At 34.3% G+C, this 28000-nt stretch overlaps 1 protein-coding gene across 1 annotated transcript in view; it reads left to right on the top strand.

The window, feature by feature from the left end:
* LOC145681084 (uncharacterized) overlaps window positions 1–5664 on the top strand; it is a 133973-nt gene extending 128309 nt beyond the window's left edge. Inside the window, exon 3 of the mRNA XM_081752456.1 lies at window positions 226–5664. Within this exon, the coding sequence (XP_081608582.1) occupies window positions 226–323 (98 nt within the window). The 3' untranslated portion in view covers window positions 324–5664. The remainder of the gene's footprint in view (window positions 1–225) is intronic.
* The last annotated feature ends 22336 nt before the right edge of the window (window positions 5665–28000 follow it).

Here is a 28000-nt window from a genome sequence, read left to right as displayed (position 1 = left end):
AGTGTTAATGTCTGTTTCATTGTTTTCTTCTCCTTCAAAAGGAAAATTAGTTCTATCAACTCTTGAAGCTTCTTGTCGATGTCGTCATCAAGGGAATCACTGTTTAGTTTTTGTCGCTCTCTGATGATAATAATAATTATTGTTTTGCTTGTTTCCTATTTCCATCGCGTGTTTCAAATGCATACGAGTATATTTATATGTTTCTTTCTTTTTCTTTCTTTCCAGTGGGCATCGAACTTCCGGACTACATAGCTCAGAGAGGCGAAGGAGGTGCAATCAACAAGCTAAAAGAACGGATGATGACTAGCGGAAAAAGGAAATGAAGATAAACAAATCATGTATATTACACATTTTAAAAAAAATCGTTAACATAAAAAATGTTATAATTCGTTTTTTCTAGCCTGGTTTTAATTTGAACCTGATAAAAGTATTTTTATGATTATAGTTATTTTGAATAAAGTAAATAAAAACAATATATTTATTATTGTGTATCAAAAAAACAGACAACAAATATCGTCAAATATTAAATAATAGTTTAAATAAACGAACAGTACATGCAGTCCGATATCAATGATGCGGTAACGCTTAAATAGACGAGACATATTATTTTATTTCAAGTTGACACTACATTGTATTCGCATTTGTTTATAACAGCTATCTAAAATAAGCGATTACTAGCTAGTACTCTCTCCATTTGGCTATGGTAGGATATTTTTAACTTAAGTTGCCACACACACCACATATTAAATCATCGTGGATATAATATATAACATAACGTTTATTTCGCTTTTGACCCAAAGTACTTTTTAGCGTTGACTTTGTCTAATGCTAGTAATTTGAACGAAGCAAACTCAAAGTTAAAGGGAAATGCTTACGAGACAGTAGCCAGAAACTACTTATAATGCTTATGTAAGACATTAAAAATGCTTGATTACTCTGAAGTACGCGCGTGCAGAACCACAATTACAATTATGAAATGCATAATTTAAAAACAATGTACTTTTTTATTTATAAACTTATCTGACCAATTAAAAAGTAACCTTTTTTTAATTATATTCAATTGATATGCCTGATTATAGATCAAAATTCAACTCTCCTTCTTTCAAGAGCGTATATATATACATATTCTTCTTAGAACAACAATTATTTATTTACAAGAGTTATCCAAAAAAAAAAAGTAATAACACTTTTAGAATTTAGAAAGGAAAAACAAATCACAAAATATTTCTCAACAAAACTTAATTTTTGCTAAGTGACCAACATTTTTGATTTTGTAATTGTCCTAAATAACTTTCAGACTAATGTGCGTATATTGAAAGTAATAGAAACACTTTGCTGTTTTAATATTGCATAATGATGGACATGAAACAAAGAAACAATAAATTTCAATCATAGACACAAATACATACACACTGAGAGGTACACATAATGTTTAAGTAAATAACTATAAAGGTATTATAAACACTCGTTTAGGAATACACTTGAATATATTCATCACAAGTGTAATGATGACTGACCTACCAAGTCCTGTAAGTTCTAAAATGTTAATATCCCTTTATCTCACTATAGTTAGAAGACAACTTGCTCCAATCAGAAAGATCTATTGATTATTCTAGTTATTTATTGTTGTATACTTATGAAAATATTTAATGACTGAAGTTTATTGGTTTCTTTCTAAGTAGTTTTGATGAAAAAATTGTAATCCAGCTGAAAATCTATCCATTCTAACCTATCTCGAATTTATTGTCCTTAGTTATAAGAGTTTTAGACTTAGGTCAACGCTTATTAGTACTTTCACCTGAAGAATCAACTCACTACAGTAAAGAATATAATTTAATAAATAAGTTCTTCATGTAAAAATAGTCGAAGTTACTCTTATGATTCTTACATTGTACCATATTATCCCATACTACAAATTATATTGTGTGTACATTTAACGGTAAGTTGAACAGATAAAACAATTTTAATTTACATTTTGATTCATAAATGAAATTAAGCTTCACATGTCTTTCTGTTTAGTAATTTGCTTCTCAAAGAATTATCATTTTCGAAAATTCATTGTATTTCTTCATATTTCGTTCAACTCACATATGATTAAATACATTCTTACGGAAATCGTTTTACTGTATTTTTTTTTAAAAAAAAGCGTTAAACGTGTAAAATTTTAACCCCAACACATTCAACTCCTGATGTCAGAAGATATTTTCCTCAACATTTCTCTTAAAAACAAATCTCCTCAAAACAGTGTTGTACAATATTTTCAACAGAATTAAACATCTCAACAGACTTACATTAATACTTAAACGTGATGACATGCTACTTCGTGGTTTTAGAAGAAATTACTCTCATTCTTTCATACTTTATGAATGTGCTATTCCTTTTAAGTTATTTTAATTAAACTTTAATGATCAAATCGTGTTAAAATGTACAATTAAAAGGTATAAGGTATTCTAACGTTACAATTTAATTATCATTATTGAAATCATTAAGAGAAAAGTACTCATCTGAATTTCTAAATAATGATACTGAAATGTGAAAAGGTATTCCATAGTGTGTATGATGGAAAATGTAGATACCGACCTTTGATACAAAAAGGTTTATATTAAATGTTTAATTTTTAAATAATATGTTATGACGGTAATTAAAACAAATTAATTTTAATGAGCATGATTTCAATTTTATTTCTTTAAACAAGCCATATTTTAAAGTCATTTAAGATTGAGTGTCATGGCTTTCTGCAGGTAATTATTTATTGAAAGTGTTGTGGTAGAAGATGAGAAAAGTAATGCCAAAGAATTGTATGTTGACAACAAATATAAACTTTGACTTGGTTATCTTATATTTTGTCATAGAAGAAATTTCTTTCTCCGAAATGTCGTTAAATTATTTTGTATTACATAGACGATAATCGTATGTTATATTGCAATTGCTAACTAACCAATACGTTCAAATATGAAAATTCCGAATGTGATGTTTCGTTCCGTTTTACATAAATTCTAATTATAACGAATAATAGTGTGACTTTGAACGTTAATGACATTTCTGCTGAAACTAAGAAAAGCAACAACTGATAACTGAAATTACTCAGGTTTTATTATATTTATAACAAAATAAATGACCAAAATATGTATTGAAAATTAGATTTACGTATTTGTTAAGAAATCGCTATGACAGAGGATTAAATTCGATATCAGAACGGTTCACTTTTCACTCTCTTACAGACAATAAATAGAATATATTATACTTAATATTGAATAACAGATTTTAAATTAGTTGTACCTTTAGGTTCACAAAGAACAAGACACGTATTCCAGATGTTCCAGTAATACCAAGTATGTAATCCATAAGTAATAAACTCAAGGTAAATACCTATTTAAAACCAATAGTAAACTTACGCTACACTTCTTTGCATATGCAAAGCAGAAACATATTTGGTCACGTCTCTAACACGACAGCCATCTTGAAATTTTCCGAATTCACTGAACTACATTTATGTTTCCACGGGAAGATGAGATGTCTATGTATGACACCCGTCTTACTTCTTCTTAATGTAATCATCAATTTTCAGATGAAGAATGGTTTGTTTTGTCTCTTCCTGTCAATTTGATCAAAATGTGCTATAGTTATTTACTTTGAAGTTTGCGGCTCAAGGTCATACTTACTATCACCCAATTCACGCTCTACCAATCATATTGTGGCTTGGACTCGCAACACTAGACTACAGTTAAATGTCTAGGCTCGCAATTTGCAGTAAATGAGCAAGCAGAGAAAGTAAAGAAGAGTAGTGCGTAGTGAGGAGTATATCGGTGATCTTGAGCTGCCAAGTTCAAAGAAATAAACATAGTTTCTCAACACAAACTCTATAATTATAGAGAAAACTAACATGGTCTACTTTCTGTTTCACTATTAATACACGCTCATAATTTATTTCTTAAAACTTACGTTACTAATGATTGTTATTTCCACGATTATTACGTGAGGATTTCTGCTATTAAAATGCCTATGAATAATTATGTAAGAATACATTGTTGTGAAACTAGTCTAAAAAGGACAATGAACGGATATTGTTATTTTAGGAAAAATACAACTAAATCATGTTAGACACAAGAAACAGGTTTCCGCCGATATGGGTTTAGGAGGAATTTCAAGAAATCTGAACGGAGTTCGAAACATATAAATATGTGATTATATTTAAGAATAGCTTACAATCATTCTTTAAAAAGTTTCAACATTATTAAACACATCAACATTCCTATTTTCACTATCAATAGGAGTTTATTAATTTATATCTTTAAATAAAAAAAATCATATTTGAACGACAAAATAAGGATCTATTGGATGCGTCATCAAATTCAAAAATAACATGAACACTAAAATGAATATATAGATACTTGCTAGCAATAGGTGAACAAATCTACCCGAATTAATGTGGAAGATTATGATGTTGCTTCGTTTCTTATAATTAGAAGTAAATGATTTCTTAATTAGCGAAAAGTTAGTAGCATACTTTCACATATTAGGCTTCCAACTCTTTATATCAATGTAGGAATTTCCGTCCTTTTTTTAATGAATTATAATCTTGTTCTTCTCCCGATTATCCATCTATCATGCCGTGTATCATATATTATCTAACATAGTTTCTTCTCTATAATATTAAAATCTATAGTTTATTGTCGGAGATTGTAATTAAACCTATAGTATTTTACTTTTAGGTTTTATGATAAAACCTATTATCTGAATTATTTAATTTGATGACTACAGAAACTTTCTATCATGGTTTTATTTCATCATGCAACTTACTTCAAGCAATGCATGTCTTATTAATTCAATTACTAGCAATCACATTAAGCTTTATTTGGACATATATTATATTTTTAACTACTTCCTAATTGTATCTAGCGTGAGCAATAACAGCAGCGCAGGTTCCTTGGTTTCAATTTTTCAAAATTGTACTTACATTTTTGCTTATTTCTGTCACACTTCTCTGGTATATTCATCATGGATATTGTTAATTATCAGTTTATCTCTGCTGCAATCACCAAAGATTTGAATAGGAGAAAAAGGTTTTGATTGAAGGAAAAAGAATAAAATAAACAATATTTATCTTCAAATATTTTATAGCTAAATGGAAATTGTTCTTCTTTCTCCTCCGCAGTAGTCAGGTTTAAGTTCCAGTTGCAGTCACATGTTATTCGAATCAATCTTTACAGAGAAACTAGATACCTGTAAATTACAGAAAAATAAAAGCAAGAAACTTCGTTCAGCTTTTCGTAAATTAAAACCTCCTATGATCCCATGTGGCTGGATCGGTGTTTAATCTTGTTTCTTGTAAATAATATTTATAATATCTTATGAATTTTATGATCATTTAGCCACAGGTATATATTAGTGAATTGATCAAGAATCAATGAAGATAATTGTAATTTATTTATTTACCAGATGGAGGTGCAATAACAGCTTTTATTTTAATCAGGAGCGAATAAGTAAAAAAAAAGTTAAAATAAAACACTGAGAGGAGTCTATTTCAAATTTAACTGACAATGTATATAATCATCATTTGTTCGTGTCATATCTTTGTTCGTTGTTTTTAAAGTTAAATTCTTTGTCGAAACTGATAAAATGAACATGATTTCTGTACGGTGAACATTGGCAATAAATATTTTTCCGATTAAATATTTGCAATATTGTAGTTTTCTTTCTCTATCCCTGTTTTCCAATTATGAATTTCATTCCTTACCTGTGTACATAAAACAGAATATCGTAGTCTGAAATTTAATACCGTGTAAGTAACATTTCACCAATTTTACACGAGGGCAAAACTATTTAAAATAGCTTTAGCCTAATTATACACGGTATCACTTTGAGGGAATAACAGAGCCATTTTTTGTGATATACTATAGGTGTACTACTTAACCAAATTGTGCGCCATCCTATACTGATTCTAATTGTATCAAAAACTCAAATTCGCCAAAATTAGAGATACGTAGTATTGAATCTCAGACGACGAATTTAGATCCGTGCTTTAAAAATAATCTTTCACCAAAAATTAAAGTAAATATATATATATATATATATATATATATATATATATATATATATATATATATATATATATATATATATATATATATTTGTGAGGTTTCACACCCAAACTCACATTACCATCTGAGATCATATGTGGAAACATGCAAGGAATGTGAGAAATTAAATTATTCAATTGCAACGTATCACACAAGCAGGAACAACGTTTAAGGGTAGCGAGGAGATGTGTGGAAACATTACAAACTCTCAGTCCCAGTTGTAGACAATTGTCAAGGTTATCTGTGATTGTCGAGCCAGTCGCACTTGCAACAAACCGATGCTAAGTTCTATCTCAATTATTGCTTAGATATTAGAAATAAGTCAAGTAGAAATATGTGCATCAAACTCCATCCACGAAATGCTTAAGTATATACTTAATAAAATGGTATCTTACTCATTCTCGGCTGTTTAAGTGTTTTGTTTCTTTTAGATAAATTTCATCGAGTTTTTCCTGAATTTGGGCAGAGATAAATTGGTACTCACGTGTCTAATATTTACCTAGGCCATTATATTGCTGTCAAACACCAAGTCACCAAGTAGAATTATAAATGATCAAGCAAATAAGTATATTAACAGCACACACTTTTCTTTTGTCTGTAATTTCGGAACTAGTTGATGGAGTACAATGAAACGTTATTCCCGTTAAATACTGAAATCGAAGAATTGATCAATTCGTTCCAAAGACAGCCAAGAGAAAATTGAGCTCGTTTGGACGTGCATTTCACGGCAATGGTACGGCCACTTAACAGGAATCAGCTTCTGTAATCTGATACTACAACAAGCCAGTAATTAAGGGGCGGCTAGTGGGCCAACTTCCAGCTCCCCTGATATTTTCAGTTGTTCTGGGTCAATGTAATGTGAACTCAAGTCAGCTCCCAGAAAATTATCTTCCGCCTCGTGCCGTAGTGTTCTGGCGACATGTCAATACCACCACCTGAAAATTATTATGCTAGACTGCCACGTGTTTGCTCTCTAACGATGTGGTGTCAAATATTCGAAATTTCACAAACCAAAAATTTCCAAATGTGGTAAATTTTCCCCTGTAAAAAGAGTAGAATGGTACAGTTTGAACTCATAAAAAATCCATAAATTTTCATATATATCCAAGATTTGCTTTGACAACTTACTATTACACAGGTGTGATACACTCCACAATCGAAACCGCAACATAAATTATCAATACTGTATATAACAAATGAATTACATCAAACACATAGAAGCAGCAAATTCCTTTCACTTTTCATTAGTCTTATCGAATGCGTTTCGAAAATGAGTATTTTAATGGATTAATCAAATATTTCAAATAATGATGCATTAATGAATGACAAGCCTTATCCTGAATAAATATGGCCCTTTAAGAATATTCAGAGAGTAAGTAACCAAGCAATATGTTTTAAGTTAATACGTAGTCAATCAACGATCTTTTAATAAACTTTATTAATGTTGAGCTAGCAATATTTCAACAATAAGACTCGGAGAGCAGACATGTAATAAATGAAATAACATTGTTGCAACTTCCTCATAGATTTTTAAAAATATTAAATGAGATGTATCTAATTCAAGAAGTCGTAGATTTAGAATAGGCGTTCAGTTTCTAGTGATAATTGAAGCATTCTCTCGAATAACGCTGAATGGCACATTTTGGAATGCACTGAGTGGAATCAGGTCTACAGAAGATGACTGAGATATGCTTAAAGACTTATTCTTCCAGTGTGCAAGGTACGGCATAAGTACGCTCGTTAACTCTGAATGGTTTACTGATATATACGAAATCATTATATATATAATTCATTTCTCTCGGTTTCACTGAAAGTGTCCTACAGCGTTATTCGAACGAGTGCTTCATTTACTTCTTAGAAAGACATCGTTCAAAAAAAAAAAACATTACATCACTATGACTATCTCGTCACTATCAAACTCAGTCGATTTTAACATTACATTCGAGAACTTTGTAAAAGTCGCATGAATGGTTCTAAAAATGGTTATTCAGTTTCAATTAAAATTAACTGAATTCCCGTTAATGTTGCATATTTTATACGTGCTGCTTGTTAACTGTTGAAAGGAAAATGTAACATTTTATGAAAATGAAGTTTTTGAGTTAACAGTTTTCGTCACTAATATGATTCGCCAAAATAGTTCAGAAGGGTCGTATTCTTGACTTTACAATGTGAGAACAAATGAGGAACGTTTCTTGAACTTACTGATCAACCACCTTAAATTACTACAATGCTTTTGTAGATGACTATAGGAGTTTAAAATATTGAAACCAAGTCTCATTGAGGATGAATGAGTCAGCAAGAGGTATAATTCGTAACTTAAATTTTTTTCTTTTTTTTGTTTGAGCAAAAACACTAAATCTCTATAAAGGAGTGAAACTCACGTAATTTACTACAGTATGTAAAAAAAACTTCATATTTTGCCATGATCCATCCTAAAATATGTTAAATGTCTAGGTTGCCCAAATTTCATGTCACGAAACAAAGATGAGAGTCGAGACGAGAAGTCTAGTTTTAAATTCGAGAAGAGACGAAGAATTTCTTGATTCACCCAAGTCTTACATCTCAAGAATTTGTTTTAGTGTTGCATAAACATAGTATAAAAACTATAAATTTGTAAAGTGAATGTACGAACATTGATCAACATTAAAGATACGCACGTCACTGCACACTATACTTCAATAATAAATATGGTTAAAATGTTATTTTAAAACATCCTTCGTGGAGCCTCCCGTGACGCGGAAGGGTTTCGATAACTTCCGGATTAAATAAACAAAAATCAATGCATAAACTTTGTAAATAAATTTACAAAACGAGGTGAGGAAAACTTTCTCACAACCAAGATAAGACAAGAAACAATTCTTTGAGAATTAAGATGAGACAGGAATTCTCCCAAAATTTACAAAACGAGGCGACAAAACTTTAGTTCTCATCTCGTGAATAACACTATTAATACCATTGTCAGTTAATTTATTGGTCTAAGACTTATTCTTAATTTCCTTAACTTACAAGGAGAAGGCAAACTTTGGTAAGTGAACTTCGGGGCCATTTTTTGCGAGGTGGTAGTGCACATTTAAACAGTTAATATTACAAACTGGGAGAGCGCAATGACCAAAAATAACGGAGAAAAACAGTCTTAAAGTTTTCTACTCGCCGCATATATCGTTGTAGCGCCCCAGAGGGCCCTAATCCCTGGAAGGCTACGGCTAAGCTTGACGCTCAGTGCCGGAACACCGAGTTAATATTTATACAAAAGGGGTCGCCACCTGTGAACTGCTGGGAACACAGGAATAAAATAAAACATAACACACAACAACAAATACAGGATAAACCTGCAGCAAGAAATCCTGAGAATCAGAAATTAAAAAAAAACAAGATTACAACGATATACGAATCCAACCTATGCGAGACTGCCACCTGTACACTCCTACGAGTGCCCAGAGAACAGCCCTTTCCTTGTGTCATGATTTCCTTACCTGATAATAAACCAAAGAAAACTCAACAACCAAAGATACACCTGTAAGGTTTGGTTTATCTAAATATAAAAATTGGGATTATATGGGTTGTAATATTTATTTGACTAAGTAATTTTCACAAGCAAAATTATTCAATACGTATTATGCACGTGTAAATGGAATGATGTGGTTCTAAACAGACTTATACTGCATAAAATAATAAAAAAAATCAAACATACTACATGGGTAAACAAATACACAAAAGATACACACACCAAAAAATAATAGAACATTATGTTAATAAATTCACCATGGCTTTAGTACATACTTAAAACAAAATAGCTCGAGCAATTTAACTTTAAGAACCACTACTAGTCGGGTGGACATAGCATTGGAAAAGACATTAGTATAAATGAACATCATACATGACTGACTTAATATAAAATGACGAATGGACCCTTTTTAAAAGAAACATCATGTCATATTAATGCTACTCGCAGTAAACGTCGCCAAAACGACAAACGATCCTGGCTGGGTAGGATTCTCTAAGGTGGACAGGAGGTGGACAAGTTGACAAACATGGCTATAAAGACCTTGTGACGAGCCATGATAATTAACATTGTGACATACCATAATAATTGACCCATGTGACCAATCTATCGTGGACCACAAATGCGGCGAGGATACCTTCAGGCGAAGATTAAGAAAAAAGAACTAGAGCAAGAACAATATGACTTCTGCAGAGAGTTGAATCAGCTGTAACACAACCATGATAACCAAAGAGGACAACACTCTTAACCAACTCGTGCTAAGTGGCCAAGCAAACTTTAAATGGTGGAGGCATGCTCGTGGCTTAGCAATAATGATCTCGAAAGACAGTTATTAATCATGCACTTCATCTTACTCATGAGATGCTTATAACGCAATTAAAGACTTCTAACAATTGCAAATGATTACCTGCAGACCAACATTTAAATAATGTACTTGCAAATCCACAAAAAGATGCAATGCGTACACATTGTGAAAATAAATCACTGGAAATGATAATAAATTCTGTGCGAAGCAGAATTACTGGCCCGCTGCGAGGGCAGGCGCTTATCCTGTGGGGTACTTACCCTAATTGCAGGCATTGGATAAATCTATGTCGCTATTATTTTCTCAGATACACTTACTATACAAATGAGCGACACTTTAGGAGAGAATACTAATTATACGAGACACACGAATTACTGCATCACTCACACACATAATATACAGATTTTTGGCCAATTGATGATTCTCTATCACTAAGTTGATCCTCTTGACTATCCAGAGCTGGAGTCTGATTGTAGGAAGACGTTCTCATTGCAAAGGACCTTCCCCGGGCAGGGAGGAACCGGTGGAGCATCCACGTCCTGAATGGTACTGGGCAATCCCGATGCTATGGTAACTGTACACTGATTTAAGCTGATACGCATGAGTAAAATATGTGGAAAGTACAAACATTGGGTCATCACAACAAAATTAAGACTGGCTACTTTAACCAACACATTGAAGAAACGCCGGAGAAGACGTGTACAAGTAAACTCAATGGCATGGAACTATATACATCCAAGGTGCGAGAGCCTATCTCACTTAAATGACGTATTGCTTCATCTTCACTTTTACACGCAGTAAATGAATGTAATTGTTCAGATTGATTATAAGGTTACATGAGCTTAAGCGGCTGTGAGATAAGTTCAAGGTTTTCATAATGATATGATAAGAACATATCAATACCGACGGATCACTCGACATGTTGCGTTGACTGCTTCCTGAAACACACTCACAAAAGTTAGTCTATCCTTGATGGGTTGACAATAAGATCCATGGACTTCCATAGTAGAGAACAGAATTGAAGTAGGTTAATAATGCAGTAGATAGGATACTCAACATTGTGTTACTTCATTGATGACGTGGATGGGTTGGGGGGCCCGCTAACAAGAGCTTAGCTGTACATGTTGATGCTTAATTTATGCTGCAAACTAAAATTGTGTGCGACTACTGACATCATGACAAATTCGATCCACAAATAGCACACCAGCTGTGAAGAGATGCTTCTACGAAGCCACTGTACGGAACGTGAGAAGTTTTCACACAATGCCGACTCACGTGGTAGACTGAAGCGGAGGCCTACTTCCCAACACCATTTAAATATTGCTTCAATTTATGCTGATTGCACGGACTAACTAGGAGGAAATGTTCTACATACCACAATGTGAGTTAAACCAACTTTAGAGACTCAGATGAGTACTATTAACCAAGATATATCGAAAATGGGTTGACAAGTGAAATTACTATCACCCATTACGTTTCCATCTTCTTGCAGAGTACCCAGAATTCTTTACGCGCGCCCGCGAACATGATGTTTCTACAGGGTTGTCAACTACAATTTTGTTACAAGAAGTATTTTTATAAGTTACACTAGTATTACAATTCTAGTCAGATTATATAGGGGCGTTACAACCTCGCCCTGGTTGAAGAAAAAAAAACTTTGACCAAACAGTTTTTTTTTATAAGTACGTATTCACTAAGAGTTCCTGACGCTTTTCCAGAGAACAGTTAAACAGTTTAAAATTATCTAAATTATGAGTACCAATCCATTCATTATTTAAATTTACCAAACTTACTGCGTTATTTTCCACACCTATGACCAAAAATGGACCTAAATATTTCGAGAAAAATTTGCTAATTGTCTTATCTATCATAGAGCTATGTTTTTGATTCTTTACAAAAACGAGATCTCCAATTTTGATTTCGATACCTTTGGTTTTAACCTTAGAATTATTCTTTCTAAGACTTTTTCTAGTATTTAACAATACTGACTGGTGTCTAAACTTATGGTCTACTTCACCAAACTCTGAAGGCCAATCTAATTCCTTCTTGAAGTTATCTAGAGCTGAAAAATTGAGAAAAAGCTCTGAGGGAGCATATCCAGTAGTAAGAGACACAGAGTTATTTAACAGTGACTGAACCTCTGACAATTTTTGACTCCATTGAGTGTGATCCTTATTAACAAATACCCTTAACAGGCGAGAAACTTCTAAATGATACCTTTCCACAGGGTTGGATTTAGGATTATACGGACTTAATAACAAGTGCTGAATGCCATTCCTGCGACAAAAACGACGCCATAAGCAACAAACGAACTGTGCTCCCCTATCAGTGATGAGTTCCTGGGGAATCGGATAATGGTAAAAGTACCGTTAAGTAAAGATAGAAATGATTTCTTTGGCGTTAGCATTTCTTACTGGATACAAAACAAGGAATTTACTACAAACATCTAAGACAGATAATATGTATGAATAAGAGTTACTTTTTGGTAAACGCCCTATGAGGTCTACACTTAATTTACAATGTGGGCGGTCTGCCTCTACATGACAAATTTGATGTATTTTGGCCTGTGAACATGGTTTAGTTGTTGCACAGGTTTCACAATCGTTTATAAATTTAGCGACATCACGCTTCGTATTCGGCCAATAGAACAGCTTTTTACAATGCAGGTAACCTTTCCTGGAACCAAAATGTGCTTCCTTGTGAATTTCGTCAATTACTACATGCACTAGACTTTTAGGAATAATTAATTTCCATACATTAGCTTGCTTAACATATACTAAATTTAAATGTTTACAATAATTTGAGTTACCTTCTTCCAATTTAGTCAAACATTTACTAACAAAAGCATCATTTTGCTGTTCTTTAGACATTAGCTGTAAAAAAAGAAGATTGTGTTAAATTTCGAAATACAACATTCACCATATACATAGTATTGCCAGATTCATCCTCATCAGCAGGATTACGTGAAATGACGTCAGCGATATAGTTCTCACCAGAGGACAGGTGTTCAAATTGCAAATTATAGTCCTGGAGCTTTAATAACAACCTAGTAGTTCTGGAGTCTAGATTGCGTATAGTTTTTAAATGTGTTATAGCCTTGTTGTCGGTATGGACAACGGTTTCCCTACCAAGAATATAATCTGCAAACCTCTCACAGAGAAATACTACGGCTAACAACTCTGTTTGGAAAATAGACAATGACATTTCAGTGGGTTTGATACGTCTACTAGCATAAGAAATTACTCTAAATTCGTCACCTTCGTATTGACCAATATCTCCGCCAATGGCTATGGCAGAGGAATCTGAAAAGATGTGGAAAGTTTTACTCATGTCAGGCAACGCCAAGGCAGGAGGAGAAATTAACTCTCGCTTTAGTAACTCAAAAGCTTCCAGTTGCTTTGGACCAAATTGAAATCTCACTTCTTTACGCAGAAGATGCACCAAATCTTCACTTAGCTCGGCGTAATTGTTAATGAATTTACGACGCCAATTGGCTATACCTAGGAATTGACGTAACTGCTTACGAGTTCTTGGCACTGGAAAATTTCTGATAGTTTCGTTTAGCTTAGAGTTAACTTTAACTTCTCGGCCAGATATGATATGTCCTAGAAATAACAGCTCGGGAAACAAAAATCTACATTTACGAAAGTTTAGAGAAAAGTTCAACTTGTTCAAAGTGTACAAGATAAATTCTAGATGCTCGAAGTGCTGATTTTTAGAGGGTGAAAAACAAAGGAGGTCATCTAAATAACAGGAGACAAAATGTTTTGTAGACAAGTCGAAAATGCTGTTCATGACGAACTGGAACAAACTCGTGGCGGATTTCAGTCCCATCACTAAATAACGAAAGCAATATTGCCTTCCTTCAAATAAGAAAGCTGTCTTCTCGTAGGATTCTTCCTCCAAGGGTAGACAATAATATCCATCCTTACAGTCGAATGAGGAAAACACCATAGAACCTTTGAGGCGAGCCAAAATATCTTGTATGGGCTCCACGCGCACATTAGCAGTTATTACCTTCCTGTTCAGGTGTCTCAAGTCCAGCGTGGGCCTGATGGACTGCTTATCTGCCTTGTAAACACAGTGTACTGGGTTTAAATATGGCGATAATCTTTCTTCGATCACTCCCTATTCAAGCCACTTCTGCAAGAGTTTCCTGAATGGTTCTCGCATAGAGTAGGCTATTGGGTATGGCTTGCACACCACTGGCTCGTTATCAGTGAGCTCGATCTTTAGAGGCTTTATTTGCACTGGTCTAGGTCGCTCGGAGAATAACTCCCTGTAACGAATTAGTAAATCTACTAATCTGGACTTAACATCCTCGGTTAGATCAGTTCTAGACAAGATGGTATTTCGAATTTCACTCACTGGCACCAAATAATCGTCTTCTTGGTACACTTCTTGTATTAAAAGTTCCGGTTCCACTGAACTTATCCATAAGGAGTTCAAGTTTACCCTCACTGGCTTATTATCGAAGTCTTTGAAGGTAAGGATACGGTTAGAAAAGTCTACCACACAGCTGTATTTATTCAGGAAAGGAGTTCCCAGTAGAACGTCTGATTTCATACCTTCCACAATGAAGAAGGAGACTTGGAGAACGTGACCAGAAAATTCCAGATACAAGGTCTTTTGACCTTTAACTCGGTGTTTGTTATCACCCACAAAAGCTTGCAAAGTTACATGCTTAGCTGGAACTAGCTTGGCAGTAGGCAACACTTCTACAATCCTTTTCCACTTATCATAACTCAATAGGTTAGCTTCACAACCACTATCGATTATGCAAGATAGAGATAAACCGGCTATTTGGCCTGACAAATAAGGTGACTTCATAAGAACACTATTTTCACTAACACTGTCATGTAAATTTTCATTCAGAATAAAGAAGACTTGGAGAGGAGACTGAGTAAACCAAGTACCATTCGTTCGGTTAAATAACATAGCTTCTGGCCGCTGACTACAATCTTGGTGGGCTCCAGGCGACCAATCAGGAGTCTCCCCTGTTAATTTAAAGCTGCATTACATTGAGCATAAGGCTCAGAAACAGTTTGTGAATTTACACCCATACTTTCATGGTTGTTCCTAAAGTTAGGACAATGACTACAATTACAACAAGATAAAGTAGGTTCAGCCTGTTCACAAGAATTTCCTGACTGATTATTGGTGTTTCTAGTAAAACCATTGTTAATATTACGATTCCTAACGTTAACCCTTCTAACGTTGCGATTGCTCTGTCTAGCTTGAAAACCATTATTACTTTGTCTATTACTAAAATTATTGCTACTATTATTATTATTACGATTACCAAAGCCAAACCTTCTTCTGTTATTACGCCTGAAATTAACATTATTATCATTGTTACTGTTATTACCAGGAGGACTATTACCTAAGTAATCCTTCACGTTGGCATATCCTACTTGAGCCCATTTCTCTTTGGTGGTTACCTTATTCTCGGAACCAGAATTTGTACCAGAACCACCTTGTTCATTAATATTTTCATTGATCATAGTAGTGGCAAGGTTAACATCGAAATGCACATTGCGTTTCTTACTCTTACTGGGAGGATCATTATCATTGCCTGCTTTGCGCTTAAAACTAAATGACTCTAAAGACATTAAAGGACTGTTTAACAGTTTACTTTTATCAGGCACTTCCAATCTCATCAAGCGTTCAGCGAGTTCAGAAACAGAAGTAATTTCCACTTGACTTAAGGTGAATTGATATTCTGGAGGTAACGTGTCAATCAGATAATCCACTAATTCTATTTGTGACATGTTGTTCTTAAGCATTCTCAAACCCTTGGAAAGTTTCCATACAAACTCAGAAGCTTTTCCATGCATACTGGGATTGTACTTAGTAGACAGCAAATATCTCCACTGAGCCCTGCAAACTTTTGGATTTAGATACTGTGACAAGAAAAGACGTTTGAAGTCATGATATGAATGAATTTGATCCGAAACCTGCGAGATCCAACAAGCAGCAGAATCTTTCATGGCTCTCATAGCAACTAACACTTGGTATTCGGGATCAAGATTCAACAACTTGAAATTCTGTTCTAATTGTTGCAAGAAATCAAGTGGGGAAATTTCCAACACGTTTCCCGTAAACTCAGGGAAATGACTTAAGTCTGACAAACGCAAAGACTTTAAACCATGACCATTATTATTGTTACCATTAATACTAGACAATGGACAGCCATTGGACAAGAATGAAGGGACATCTGGCTCCAAGGTGGAAGTTCTTGGGTAAGCAGAGTCACCTTGACCAACACTGACTGACGAGACACAAGGCAAGTCATTTCGTGATTTAAGATTTTGAGAAAGAAAAGGGTTGAATAAATTATTTCGTTCATAACCAAGAAAACTATCAGCTCTCCGACCATCTAAACCTTTGTCACGACTGGGCTGAGAATGAGTACAACGACTATGAGGCATACCATGAGAGGAAGCAGTGGATACACAACTAACATTATTAAAGAAGTGCTGTACCTGGGACAGATTAACATTAGCAGGGCGAAAACAAGAAGTAGTGGTTACTGAAGTAGTTCCAATCAGCGGACTAGAAACAACCACTGGGATTTCAGAATGACTACTGCTTGTAATATTAACTCTTTAAATGTGCACTACCACCTCGCAAAAAATGACCCCGAAGTTTACTTACCAAAGTCTGCCTTCTCCTTGTTACTTTTTTCCCCTATTTCTTCTTATCGGCTACTGTGATCACTCAGAAGCAAGAATCGTTTCAGAAGACGAGCAGAAACGTCCGTTCTTCGGAAAGAAAGAAAAAGGTTTAATGAATATGGTAATGTCTTTGAGGTAGAGTCGATAACATTCCGGGTGTTTTCCCTTCACCAATTGTATTACAAAATCTAAATAAAATTATCTTTGAATTTACAAAGATCAATCTAACAGTGTCTTTCCTTATGAGTGACCAAGATGAAAGAGAAAGATGTTTTACACAGTGTCCCTTTTGCTCATAAGCCTCCAGAACATCTGCAGGGTTTTAGGTGAATACTTGCAGGAAAACCTCCTCAGCACAAATCAGCTTCGCGAGGTTTAGTTCTAGTTAGAATCCCTAGTCCAAAGCGTCCTCGGGTTTAGGTATAGGTGAACTCCCTAGTCCGAAGCGACCTCAGGAGCGGGTGTAGGTTATTTGATCAGCGGTCAAACTGATAGCTGGTTCCTCTCCAGGCTTCCCTTTTATAGATGGTTTCCTGGTGGCTCGTTCCTCCTCGGGCTCCGTCCTTTTAGATTCGTGTCTTCCTGGTTGTAGTTTGTCGTTTGCTTGTGGTGTTTGTAAATTTAGCACGTGTTGTGGTAACATGTGCTTGTGCTGAAGGTGGGGATCCTTACAATATAAAACTGGATATTTGGATATTGTAGAAATTCCCTTTTTTCCCTTTTAGATGTAGAGTTCTCGAAAATGTTGAGACACGTGTTTGTTTATTTTCAATTAATAGTTTATATACATGATTTCACAACTTCAGCTAATCCAATATTGGACATTTTCTTAAGAAAGAATCAGACATTTTAATAAACATTATAGAGTTGACCTCTTTTCTCCATTTAAGAGCGTAACTTTCAGAAAAAGGCTGTGTTTTTAGTAATTTGTATTTGAGTGTTTATATGCCGGATTTCATGATTCTAACGTAATCAAATCAACAAAGTGAGCAGTTTCTGAATAAATGAAGAAACTGAAATTTGAAAATTAAGTTTCGTAACGAATGGAGTTTTCTGTTCAAATTTAACGTTTCCACTTATAGCAGTAGGCCCTATAGACTGTCCGTTGATGAGTGACACACTTTTATATAATAGTATTAAATATATGGTACCATCTGCAATTTGAATCTGTAACATTTATTCCAAGTCGAACTACTTTTGGACAGTTAATTATATATGAACGGTAAGGGGAAAAAACAAGAAATGTCCATGTATGTGCTTTTTCGGGTGCTTTGTCCTATCTGTTGGCGACTCTTGGTACTATTTGACTGTATATGCCATGCATGCCTAGATGTAGAAATGTCCATGTAAAAAGGAATGAAAGATTTAATAACCCTATTTTTTACACGATTTTCAATATTAAAACGCCATTTTCTCGAAAATGTAGTTTTGTGACATTCCTTCTTTTTTTCCCCTTACCCTTCATATTTACTCTAAGTTCGTCAGAATATGGTTATCGAATTACTTAAAATATAATTCACTCAATTAATAAAATATGATAACATACAACATAAAATAAACGTATACATTTTCCGAAGACTTTTCACATTTACCTTATACTTTTCCAATATTTTTTGACTTTTAAATTGAACATGCACATATTTACAATTATTTCTTTTTGGATTATACCTTAACTGCCTAAAAATCTGTTTGGCCACAAAACCTAACAACATAAATGTGCAGGTCTGACCGAGCGAAGTAGCTCAAGTGGTAGAGCATTCGGGAGGTCGTGGGTTCGAATCCCGCTGCCGACCATCCTGACTGAGGTTTTCCAGGGTTTTACTCAGTCCCACCAGGCAAATGCCGGGATGGTACCTACTAAACAGGCCCCGGCCGATACCTTCCCAAATCCTTTCCATTGTTGTTGTTGTTGGATATCCAGTATAAAATGGCCTCTGAGCTGTATCTGGTGATTGTTAAATAAATAAAGAAAAGAAAATAAAATGATATCTTCCGTATCAGACCATTGTCCAATACAACATTTACACATTTATACGGATTAACGTTACAAATGTTATTGTCAATCTCTTAGGTAGTGACTTTTCAGGAATATGTAATAGATATTTTAGTAATTATTGAATGAATAAAAAGTAGACCGACTTTTGGGTGAACGGTGACAAAGTCCGCACTATTTTACAGTAAATGGAAGATTTATATAGGTCTAAATGCAGATTATTAGGAATCATTGAATTAGCTAGATAGACACCGAATCCTAAAATACAGAGTTCTACAGCCTCAGTTCATTAAACTGTTCAGGTGGTCGCACTCTCTCTTTGGTAGAGAGCATTCTTAGAGAATTAAAAGGTATAATTTTCCAAGCAATGTTTTCCTTTTGCAACTGGCAACGCTAATTACTACTTATTTCTGTTTCAAGTTCATAGCTGGTAGTTGACGAATGTGGAATATTCAGCATCCTGTTAAAATAGCAGAAATCCTAACTTCGATGTTTTTGTGGAATACGTACGCTAAAAGAGTCTTTAATTTTAAAAATGGTGAATAAAAAGGGGGGTAAAAGATCGCGTAAGTAAAGGCTTGTACGTACGTAAGTAATATCCAAACTTTAATGTGTAAATTTTGTAATTCACGCACTGCATGTAAGGAGAAAAATACTTACAAAACACATACCGCCTTATGCAGAGTCGTTCTGACGCGCGATTAGTGCCATACTAAAGAGTTCGATTAACATATGTTTCCTGCAGTAGTAAGGCCTTTAGTATGACGCTAATCATACGCCAAAACGACTCTGCATAAGGCGGAAAGACAGAGTTGAATGTGGACCAAGCAGTGTAAAGCGACAAATTATATTGGAAGATTTTGCAAATGCGCAGAAGGCAAAAGTAAAAAAGACTGAGTTCATAAATGAGACTACCGAGATATTGCTGAAGTAATATACCCATCACTGTTGCCACACTTGGTACAATTGTACCAAATTCAGCCCTTTTTGTCATTCCTCGGCCCGTTGGTACCATGCTGGCATTTTCAGCCCCTTTTGTGAAAAAGTTGGTACAATCCTACCCAATTCAGCACCATTTAATAAATACTTTTAAAAGTGTCAGTAACACTTTTCTTACATCTCACGTTACTCATACTGTGTGTTGGACTCTAAAAATCCCTATTGAACATTCATTCTGTGGCATTACACTGCATAACGCTACGAACTTTGTGTGGATAATTCGTAATTCGAACTATGTCAATAGATGGGCGTATCCGCGCCGCACATGAAGGAGACAAGGAAGAAGCAGTGTGGTGGAAATTTTAGCTTGAAATCTTGAAAACAAAAAGTAGCACAATATTCTTCTTACAGTTATTTCCTCCTTCGGTCGTGAAATAAGCGAGAATAAAATGCAATAATTTATATTTTAATATTTTATTAAAACGTACTGTTCACACATGAACTCAGAGATGATTGATTTGCTCTTCGTTTTATACATTTTTTCATATATTGCCACAGTGTGCGAATTAGACAATTTGTATTGGGGGGATAAAATTAGACCAACTTGACGTAGAGTCTGAAGGTGCAATAATTCAAAATGAGACAGTAATGCCTTACCCCCCCCCCACACACACATATATAAATATGATATGACATCTGTAATAAATAAGGTATTTATTAATTCAATAAATATACCGACAATAACTATGAATATATTGTTTGACATGTACACACCATACCTAACCTTTCTGAACATGTTTAAATGTTGTACTCTTTCTTGAGCTCGTAGCTCTCTAAGGTTTATTTATTTAATAATTCGGCCCGAGCGATAGCCATGATCACAAACACATAATTAATTTTTCCGCTCATATTGAAATCTTCCACTTTGAGTACAACATTCCAAAAGAAAACCTACTTCAGTGTAATGAAAACCACTAAAATTATCAGTTAAACCGAATTTACTTTTTAAAAAATCTACATATTAGCCTATCATACGAGAAATGAATTGTTGTTGGCCCCGATTTCTGGCATCAAAGTCAAATCGAAGGCCAAATATTTAAACACTCTCAATTCAAATTTCGAGCTTGCGCTTCTACCTCTCGCTAATGCTGCACTCTCCATTTTTTTTTTTTTTCAAAATATCGATTCTATGATGGAGCTCAGGAAATCAACACTTATAATTACTTTACTGTTAGGTTACAGCTGAGTTGATTCACTGCGTATGTGCTACGTTATCAAATGAAGTATAAACATTACATTGATGTTTTCCAGACAGCATTATTGGCGTGGACAGCAAACTGAACAGCGAAAAGAAAGATCGAAAGTGAAGGGTTAACTTGAAAAAGCCTGCTCCAGTTGAAGTGCTTATACAGACACGGACAATGAATGACACGGAGAATCAGTCGTATTAGCAAATGCTAAAACAAATCTTATGCGCTTACTCACCTTCACTAACGTGTCTGCTCACTACGGACGCATCGTAAGAATATACGTTAACATACAGCCACGAGAGAATATATGAACGTAGTTTCAAAAGTTCATTTCCGTAAACTGTAAAAGGCAGTGATGCTCAAGCAATAATAGTTCACTTATGTTCTATTAAGTCCACTTGTTCTATTTATTAGATATTACAAATATTATGCAAACTTGCAAACTAAAATAAAATATAACAAAAATTAAAACAAGATGATAATCGATACAAATGTAGAGGATGGATATGACACGTCCCGCCTTCGCCAAGAATGATGGAAGAAGCTATTTGTTTACTTCTTCTTGGCCAACTTCTAATAGCATTTATAAATCCATATAATACTTTGATATGCGCAATTAGTACATTCAATATTCACGAACGACGACGAACTGAAGGGTAGGAGGATACCGTTGGAAGTAACAACTGTAGTCTTAATAATATAGTTCAACTAAGCAACGGTGAAAATAGTGGGGAAATTAGAAATGACCAAAACTGAATAGTTTACATCGCTCATTTCGAAATACGGCTAGCAGATTAAACTTACAAGAAATGACAAAAATAAATGAAATTTGGCATTATACTAAGCTTGGTTTTGGGGGGGGGGAAACGAGCATCCCTGGTGGGGATGCTTCAGTTGATTTCTTTGGGGCGCAACAAAATATGGTTGAGGGAGGAAAATCCCTCACATCCCCCCCGGTAATTCGCACCCAGTATGGCCATAATACTGTTCTGGTTTATTGGCCAGTTTGAAATAGAGGGGCGTTTGGTTTCCTTACAATACATACCGATGATGATAACTGTTTTTCCTTTTAATTTGCGGCCTCTGTTATACTTCTTACGTGCGAGAAAAGTTTCATATATTTCCACGGTTGTTCGGGGTCCTCCTATTTGGATGTTTTTTAAAGTAATTTTTAAAGGAGCACTTTCTTGACTTGGACTCAGAAGACGGGGAGGGGGGCAGTTAGAACTTATCCTCTTTTAGTTTCATGTTATAGAGCCATGTATTACACTCATGGGCGGCGATTAGGGGGGCAAAGGGCGGCAGTTGCCCCCGCACTTTTTTGAAGTAACCCATTAATATATATAGTTTCATTTATGTAAGTAAAGTTTTTGAATGTATTTACTGGTTCACAGAAAAAATGGTGCCATATATTTGTCGTTCCTTGAGTACCGGTATGCATTGGTTGTCTTCCCGTGGAGTAAAGAAAACTACAGGAATTGTGTTTTAATTGCCACAGAAAATACGTAACCCCAAAATTAATCTATTGGAGCACTACAATTTCAGCATACTTTCACTCCTTACAAGGGCTCGATATATTAGTCAGCCGCTTTGAAACTAATTCAGAGAGCATTTCACGAAAGCAAAAAAGTCTTTCACAAGTTATTTTTTTATTGCACAAAAATTGACAGTTCCTAAAATGTCTTTTCTTCTTTCTAATAAGAAATAAGAAACAACTTCTATCTTTTCCATTGTTTTGTAGTGCAATATATGAGTGAAGTGGTGTGTTAGGAGTGTACGAGTGTATATACAATTATATTTAGTGAATTCAACATAATTCTAGGTTTTAGTGTTATTTTGTATAACGAGTATGGAGTGATTCTAAGTATTGTTGTGTTTTGATGTGCTCCAAGAAAGTGAAAACTGCACCTAATGGCACCGAACATGTTTCGGGAAGTTGCAAAAGCAAATATTTCTTTAAATGTCGTAGCATATGCTTGTAGTATTTACTGCCTTTCATTTTCTAAGAGTAATAACATACATTTAATAGCATGTGCGGAATTAAAAATTAAGTTGTTCATTAATCCCTGTTTCAATATGACTTTTGCAAAACAAGATCCATTATTTATTACTCTGATTAATATTATCCATTCTATTTATTTGTTTTGGAAATTTTGTAATGCGCCACTAAAATATACCTGTACCTAGCGCATTACTAGATGTTCGTGAACTACAATTTGGATTTTAATCCGTATCCCAGAATTTTAAATTTGGATTACAATTGGGTTTTGATCTGCATCTCAAGATGTTAAAATTGAAATTACAGAAAATTAATAATTTTTTTCGACACGAAAAAAGATATATACGTGTATTAACATAGTGATTTAGAAGTTGGTGCTTATTTTCGGAAAATATCGTATTAATCTTCGAAAGCCGAGTTTGAAAGATTAAATTAACATATCAGGTAAAACAGTAAATAATTATAAAATTTCATTGAGAAGAAAGGAATAATTAATAAAATGAATTGCTAAAGTTTAAACTATTCGGGAGAGATTCTTCTCTCTCCCCTATCATCTTTTGCCACCATATTATCTTCCAAATGATTTATTTCGGAATATAAAAAAAATAACCAAGTAATTCCAAATTTCATGTGTAATGTTAAATTCTACGACTATTTGAAATGTCAACTTAGAAGTTTTCTAATAAATTATGCAATAGCATTGATTTACTAGTATATAACTGTCTATCTGAGCATACAGAAACAGAATTGGAATATCTTTAACCTTAATGATTACTGTACAATTTACGGACCAATTGACTCAGAGTAGATAATGTTTGCTTAAAGTTGTAGATATGGAAGCTTCGTAGTATATGTACGTCGGTATATGTTATTTAAAAATAATAAAATTATGATTTGGTATTTATTAACGTATAAAGGAAGAATGAATTATTTGCTGAATGAGTTATTATGAATGTATTAATAAAACGGTAATTGTGTTATTAAGTAAAGAATAATAAGAAGTTACTAAAAAAATAAAGAAAATATATATAAGGATCGGCCGAATGAAGAATAGTGAATGATAGTAATAACCGCGTACTTTCTTTGCTTCCGAAACATACCTGTGTTTAAAGCATTAATGGTTTTCTTGCAAATCGAAGAAAATATAAGAATATTTAATCTGTATCTAACTGAGTCTGTGAAAGTCCGTTCTCCTTACTGTTCAGAAGAAGGATACATGATAATAAATACGGAGAAGAATCCAATTAAACTCTTAAATTTTGTCGATAGAATTTGTATCTGTATCATTGATGATAAACAGATTTAACCGAAATTACGTTACTTGAGTTTTAATTATAACTATTATAATTACAGATTGTATATTAATGTAACTCATTAATACATTTTTATATACTTTGGTACTACACTATTCATACTTTCACAAACGTTAACTCTCATGTCCCCTAGAATCTGTTCATCTTCTAAGTTTCATTTTCCCTAAGCCATTTTGAGAGAGGGTGGCGACTCCGTTGCATCGGGCCAAAGCTTAGCTCAGTTCTCACGAAGGAATCTTGGAAGTTTCATCGTAGAACTGCGCTAATTAAAAAGGAAGCTGTTTCAATCGAAAAGAACCTAAGAACTGTTTCGAAGTCATTGAATTGCAAGGAAGTTGGGACCCAAACTAACACCTTATAGACGTCTACTTGCAGAACACGACAGCGTTTAACAGTTAATACAGAGGTTCGTATCCAGCTAAAATCAATATTTAACATCTTGTAAAAACAGTACACTATAGTATTACCATGTAACTTGGCAACTTCCAACCAGAAATTGGAAGTTGATGTGGTGCATAACAGTGTAATACATTCCATCTGTTGAACTCAAATAGAAGTTACAAAAGAGAGTATCACACAAGCGTGATAACTTTTATCCAGGAGCAATACAGTGTAAATTTGGCGTACCCAGTCAACAGGATTTTGTTGTGATTATAACGTGAGAAAAAGGGATGATGTGAGAGTAACGTGATAAATTTCTGTGTATAATAGAAGAAAGAAGAGGTGGTAAATAGATGAAAAGGGAAGAAGAGGAGGCTCTCCTGAGTTATAATGAAATAAGAGAATTATGTCTAAGTGTAGCAGTGATAGCGAAGATGTTTCTTGTGTTTGCTGTGAGACAGAGGACATTATGAAAGCAGCAGACAAAAGGAAAGTGATACAATGTAGTCAGTGTAAAGATTGGTATCATTTTCTATGTGTAGGACTTGATGAGGAAATGAGTTGTCCATCGGTCGTATGGATATGTAATTCGTGTAATCAGAAGGAAAAAGAACTAGAGAAAACGAAACATGAATATCAATGGATATAGAAATAGTGCAAGAGAAAATTTCTGAAACCTTTGCTGAAAACGGTTTCGACGAAGAAAATAGAAAAGATGAGATGAAAGAAGGATCGAGGAAAAAGAATAAAAATCACCATGAAGAACGAAAGCGAAAATCTAGAAAAAGTGACAAGAGTGAAAGCGAAAAGGAAGAAAGAAGAAGACGAGAGGTTAAAGCATTACCTGAAGAAGAGACCAGTAAAAAGAAACTTAAGAGAACTCGTAGACATACGAAAGATGGAAAAGGAAAGAAGGAACGAAGCGCACAGAGTAATAGCGATTCAGACAAAGATAAAAACCAAGCTGCCGGAAGTGAAGAAGTAATTAAGGTAATTGAAAGAAAGAAAAAGAAAAATGCTAAGAAGGAAAAAGCAGAGAGAACCGAATTTCAACCAAATGGAAGGAAATTTCAAATGGAAGATGATGAGACTGTGTCACCGAAAGAATTGATGGAAAATATGAAGAAACATTGTTCCCAACTGCAAGAAAATTTGAAAAACAACGTACAGTCAAGTATTGAGTCTACTTTCACTAAATTTTCTGCTTTTATGGATTCCAAGATGGAGGAATTTAAAAAAGAGATAATTGGTTTCAAGGAAGATTTGCGCAAAGAGATAGATAATCGTTTCTGCCGAATGGAAGTAGAAATACAAGAGGTGAAAAAGAGAGAAGTTGAAAAAGAAGTAAGGATAGAAGAAATAGAAGCTAGAATAGAGGTTATAACACAAAACCAAGAGGAATTGGTGCAAAAATCTTCAATAATAGAGTCTGAACAGAATCAACAGAGAGATCAGCTTGATCGGACTAGTTTAAAGCTATTAAAATGGGAAGGAGAAATCGACAGACGAGTAAAAACTTTGGAAGAAAATTTTCTGGAATTAACTCTGATGGAGAATAAAGATGAAACTCGAAGAAAAGGAACAATTTTAAGTACACCTATTACTACTAGTACGGTAACGGGACATACCACGTCTGTGGTAACGACCATCAGTCAGTCTTCTAATTCTGCACAGAGACTTCAACCGGTTAATATGACTTCACAAAATGATATAAGATTGCCATGGCCTATTGGACTAACGTCGAAGGAAACTATTACAAATGAAGAAAATCTCAAAACTTTTAATACAGTGGATGGTCCGATATCTAGTGCAATAGAAGAAAAGCGTAACCAAGAGAAATCAGAAGGAGTTCTGAAGTTAACTGGATTAGTAAATGAATCACTAAACCAGATCCGATATAGTGATTTACGAGATTTGACAAAATTTGATGGTCAATACAATGGAGCGGCTAAAGCTTTCTTACATGAATTTATCCAGACTATCAGCTTATTTAAATTAACGGATGCTGAGAAGCTGATATTAGCCTTTAGATGTTTAATCAAAACAGCAGGGACGTGATTTAGAAGTATCCAGCATCACGTGAAGACTTTCGATGACTTTGTTAATTATTTCCAAAAACAATATCTCTCAGAGCGACTAGAGCGAGCCCAAAAACGTCAACTACAGCTCATGCGCTACGACAGAAATAAACACTCAAACCGGAAAATATCTTTGGAAAAATTCCACATAACAGCAAATTATATACATGAAAAGTTATGTATAGATTTGGAAGGAAAGTTACCAAACAGTTATGGTTATCATTTCATTCTCTCGGTGGTGGATGTATATTCTAGATTTGTTACTTTTTACCCCTTACGTCATGCTAGTATTAATGAAATAATACGAATATTAGAGAAACAGTACTTTCATATTTTGCCATACCCTAATATTATCGTTAGTGATCAAGGTCCACAGTTCCTGTCCGCTAAGTGGAAAAATTTCTGTAAGGAGCACAAAATAAGGCATAATCCAACTTCACCATATAATTCTCGAGGAAATGGAATCGTTGAAAGGAAACATAGAGACCTTAACAGATTAATTCGGGCTTATTGTGCTGATCAACAATATCAGTGGAGTAGAAAATTAAAATGGATTCAAGACTTACTAAATTACTCAATGGATACTACTACAAATCAAATACCGGCTGAATTATTTTTGTCATATTCGTCAATAGATTCGTTTAAAACATCTTACAATTGGCCTACGGAATTATATCCCATGGATTCCATTGATAGAATATTAATGATTCATAACCCAGTATTACCGAAACCAACGTCCTCACTTTGTAATAAGAATCCTCGAGCTATTATTTTGAAAGAAGGAGATTTAGTCATGAAACGGACTCATCATTTGTCTTCAGCAATAAAGAATGAAGCTGCTAAATATTTACCCTCATATGTTGGACCTTACCGGATTACTAAAGTATTACGAAACTGTGCAGTATTAGAAACGTTAAATCATTCCAATATCGGATCGCAAAATTTTAGAAATCTAAAATTATACAATTGTACGGAGGAAGAGA

This window comes from Thermobia domestica, chromosome 3 (assembly GCF_964235325.1).
Source record: "Thermobia domestica chromosome 3, izTheDome1.hap1.1, whole genome shotgun sequence".
Taxonomy (NCBI): Eukaryota; Metazoa; Arthropoda; class Insecta; order Zygentoma; family Lepismatidae; genus Thermobia; species Thermobia domestica.
The sequence above is the reverse complement of the archived record's forward strand: the minus strand, read 5'-3'. Positions and strand labels throughout refer to the sequence as shown.